The 3,674-nt window shown below is 30.3% G+C and overlaps 1 protein-coding gene across 1 annotated transcript; it reads right to left on the reverse strand.

The window, feature by feature from the left end:
* Window positions 1–919: 919 nt before the first annotated feature.
* Window positions 920–2,784, reverse strand: LOC120081134 (calmodulin-binding protein 60 A-like). The gene is made up of 6 exons (XM_039035809.1): window positions 2,349–2,784; window positions 2,040–2,221; window positions 1,651–1,752; window positions 1,223–1,303; window positions 1,070–1,142; window positions 920–963 (listed from the first exon to the last, which is right to left on the reverse strand). Exons 1-6 carry the CDS (start codon window positions 2,782–2,784, stop codon window positions 920–922), a joined length of 918 nt encoding a protein of 305 aa, XP_038891737.1.
* Window positions 2,785–3,674: the final 890 nt, after the last annotated feature.

Here is a 3,674-nt window from a genome sequence, read left to right on the forward strand (position 1 = left end):
GAAAAAGACATGACATTATATATTTCCATGAAATATTTCACCTTATTGATAGATTAATTAACATCTTTCATAATGCTTAGGCCAATCTGAGGTATGCATTCAAGGCTCAAGCACTAGAATAAAGAAAGAAATGACATCATACACATATTACGGTTCTCTTATAACAATAATAGATAAGCTAAGGTCAATGATTCATAATAATTGTAATTAAGATGAAAATTGCAGCAACATATTAGTATCAAAACCACCATAATAATATATAGAAAAATCTACTTCAAAATACCTTCAAAGACATTTTTGAATAAATGATTGGATATTATTGATATACTAATAATATACATAAAATGCAATTTAAATTAGTAATTATATACAATTGAAATGTCAATGTTATACTTTTTTCGATAAAATTAATATAACTTATATGCCATCAAAATCATATCAAAGTTTTGAAAATTGAACATATTAACTAATATACTTTATATTTTGTATATCTATTGACACAATTAATAATTCAATTAAGATATACCATTAATAATCATGTAAAAAATTAAAAACATAACACAACTAACACCATAACCTAAATCAAACAATTGAATAAAAACAACACCATATCTAAATGAAAGTAAAAAACCAAAAACAATACTCACACAAACATCCACCGTAACATAATAAAAGTCACCATATATTAATTGCATTCATGCGGCTTACCAAATGAGAGTATAATGATATCTATGGATGTGCCAATCAAGTTGAAGTATCCCGATGTACTTACATACGGTTCATCCCTTCACCATGCATATTCAATTATTAAAAAAAAAAGAAAAAAAACATGTATTCCAAAAACACTCCCATTTAAAACATGTCTTTTTATCGCAATATGTTTATATATAGGCTAAAATTTATTCTAAGAAAAAGGTTCTCATGCTCCAAGTTTCATGTGTCCAAGCGGAGATGGTGGAATATCTGCCAATGAAAAATTATATAATTATCTAACAAAATATCCAAATTAAATATTATCATCATTTTTTTTAGGAATGAAGAGAAGCAAACTATTTATTGCAATACCCACCAAAGTCTATCGCAGACAACAAATCTTCAGGAAGTTCATCAATGACGTTAGAATTAGGCCCCAATTCACCAGTCTGTTTTGTTCACATAATATCAACTCAGTTTAAGATGATCATCTCAATTAATTAGAATAAGAAAGGGAGTGAACGATAACCTGAAAGTCTTGATTTTCTTGAATAAATTCCACGTTCTGATTGGAATTACCTTGCCCAGTTTCCATGAAATGATAGTTGGCCTGTTTTTTGGCATACAATAATATTAGTACTAAGTTTAAGCTTTCATTCGAATAGGTAAATTAGGGATTTATTCCTAATTAGTGTTTTCCATTTTGGTTTTTTTTTTTTTGTTGGGTCTATTGGTGTCTATTTATTCGTCCTTGTATTGTATTTTGATCACGATAATTATTCAGTAATAGATACAAAATTAACATGGTATTAGAATTTTAGGGTTCTGATTTTTCTTTTTTTTCTTAAAAAAAACAAGTAAACAAACACAAAAAATACTATAAAGGAAAATACTAATTAGGAATAAATCCTTAATTTATTTTAACTGGAAAAGAAAGTGAGAGGAAGAAGTCTAAACCTGGAAAGTTGGATCATAATTAGTAGGAACATCAACAACACCTTCCATAAGATGGCTTTCGATCCGATTCCATAACTTCTCTGAGTTTGTCATTCCTAGATACTACACATGTAGATATGAAAATAAACATGAAAATGATACTGAATTCTTAAATATTTAAAATAAGATAGATATTCGGAGGTTGTATTCTAGGTCATACTCATCTTTCTACAACCTACCAAGTTTACTAAGTTTATCATGTGAAGAACTTTTTCTTTTCGTTTTAATTATTTAGCTTATTCTCAAGTGGACTCTAAAAAGATAGGTACAACAGTAGACATACACCTAAGTATGACTCTTAAAATAGTTGGCAGAAAAGATTAAAGTTTCTTTCTTTGTTCGAGAGGTACCATTTTTAGAGCTGTATGACCCTTTTGATGAAGAGCCTCCCTGAATTCACCCACATTTTGTATACCATCTTTGCTTATCTCTTTAAACGAAGATAACTTGTTGTGTATGGAACCCTGTTTTTTTATTCCGTTCAATCGCCATACTTCATCTTTTTCACTTGGACGGTGACATTTTCTCGTCCCTAATAAATAATTTGGGAAAAAATGAGAAATATATTAAGAAAATTGTTGAAAATATTTACAAATAATAGCAAAATATCACGATCAATGGTTGGTTTGTTTATGAGGAGAGATAAGAAATAATTATACCTTTCCCTCGCTTGTCGTAAACTTTAAAGGGTTCAGAAACAGCTTCTCCAATCATACCGAATTCGCGTAAAACATTTTCATCTGTAATTTTGGCTCCCAAACAAAAGGTTTTGGATTTGGTCCAACAGGAATTGTCTGTGACAACTAGATTCTTGACGGAGCAAACTCCATTTTTGAGGTAAAATTGGTTGTTTTTCACAGAGATCAAAGATGATGGTTTATCTTCTCTGGAAGTCAAGATGCTTTCAATGAAATCACTCGAAGTGCAGGGAGTTCGACGTTTGCTAGAGTTGATCTGTCCATCGAGGATGAAGAAGTCGACTGGAGCAGACGACAATGAACCCGTGTAGATGATAGTGTAGCCATTCGTGATATCACAAATTCCAAGTTCCAATGCCTCGCCATTTTCAGATTTTATCTCTTCATTATCGTACATGATTGGGTTAATTGGATTGAGAAAACATAATCTGAATTTCAATGTTCCAGATCCAGATGCAGTAGTTACTTCTTTTCCACTCTCACGTTGTTTGCTGTTTATAATTTTTCAAATTTGACAAAGAAACAAAACTATTTGTTAAATGTATGCCAAAACCACACAAGAATAATACAAAAATGGTACATGAGGTCATATACATGAAGCACAATACATGAAGAGCTAAAGTCCAAGTATAAGCTACCATGCAAGCATTGATGAAAATTCTAACATGTTTTATAGCTAGATAAGTTGTTAGATGAATTAAATAATGAGACTTAGATGAATTACGTATGTTAATGTAAGAGTTAATTTAGTAGAGTTTCATAAATTAAAATATGGGAGTTAATATGAGTTTCATGTAATTAAGTTTGAGTGTATTGGAGCCATGAAAATCCTATAAATAAGATTGTTTTATATTGTTTAACGCAACCAAGTGTATAGAGAAGAATACAATAAAAGAGTTCAATAAAAGGTGTGAACCAAGTTAGAGTGGTTTTCTCAAATTAAAGTAATTTTGTTTTCTCTCAAATATTCTTTTGTTGATTATTTATTTGTGAGTGTCGATCACACGCTTCTAACAAAGTGGTATCAAAGTTTGAGTTTGGAGTTTGAAAAACACGAATTGTTTTTGCAAATGGCAAATAACAATTTGGTTCCCTTTCAAGTGTCTCAACTTGTGAACGAAAAATTATAGCAACTAGTGCATTCATATGAAAGCTCTACTTGGTTCACAAGATGCATGGGACATTGTTAATAATGGTTATGAAGAACCAGAAAGTGATGTGGCTTTAAAATCAAACTCAATGAGAAGTTTTGTAAAATACAAGAAAGAAAGACCAAAAGGCTCTTAT

Source organism: Benincasa hispida, chromosome 7 (genome assembly GCF_009727055.1).
Source record: "Benincasa hispida cultivar B227 chromosome 7, ASM972705v1, whole genome shotgun sequence".
Taxonomy (NCBI): Eukaryota; Viridiplantae; Streptophyta; class Magnoliopsida; order Cucurbitales; family Cucurbitaceae; genus Benincasa; species Benincasa hispida.

Coding starts and splice junctions, on each gene's coding strand:
- LOC120081134 (XM_039035809.1), bottom strand. CDS start 2,784: ATGTACGATAATGAAGAGATAAAATCTGAAAATGGCGAGGCATTGGAA. Junction 2,222..2,348: donor TTACGACAAGCGAGGGAAAG/GTATAATTATTT, acceptor ATTATTTATTAG/GGACGAGAAAATGTCACCGT. Junction 1,304..1,650: donor ATTATGATCCAACTTTCCAG/GTTTAGACTTCT, acceptor GCCAAAAAACAG/GCCAACTATCATTTCATGGA.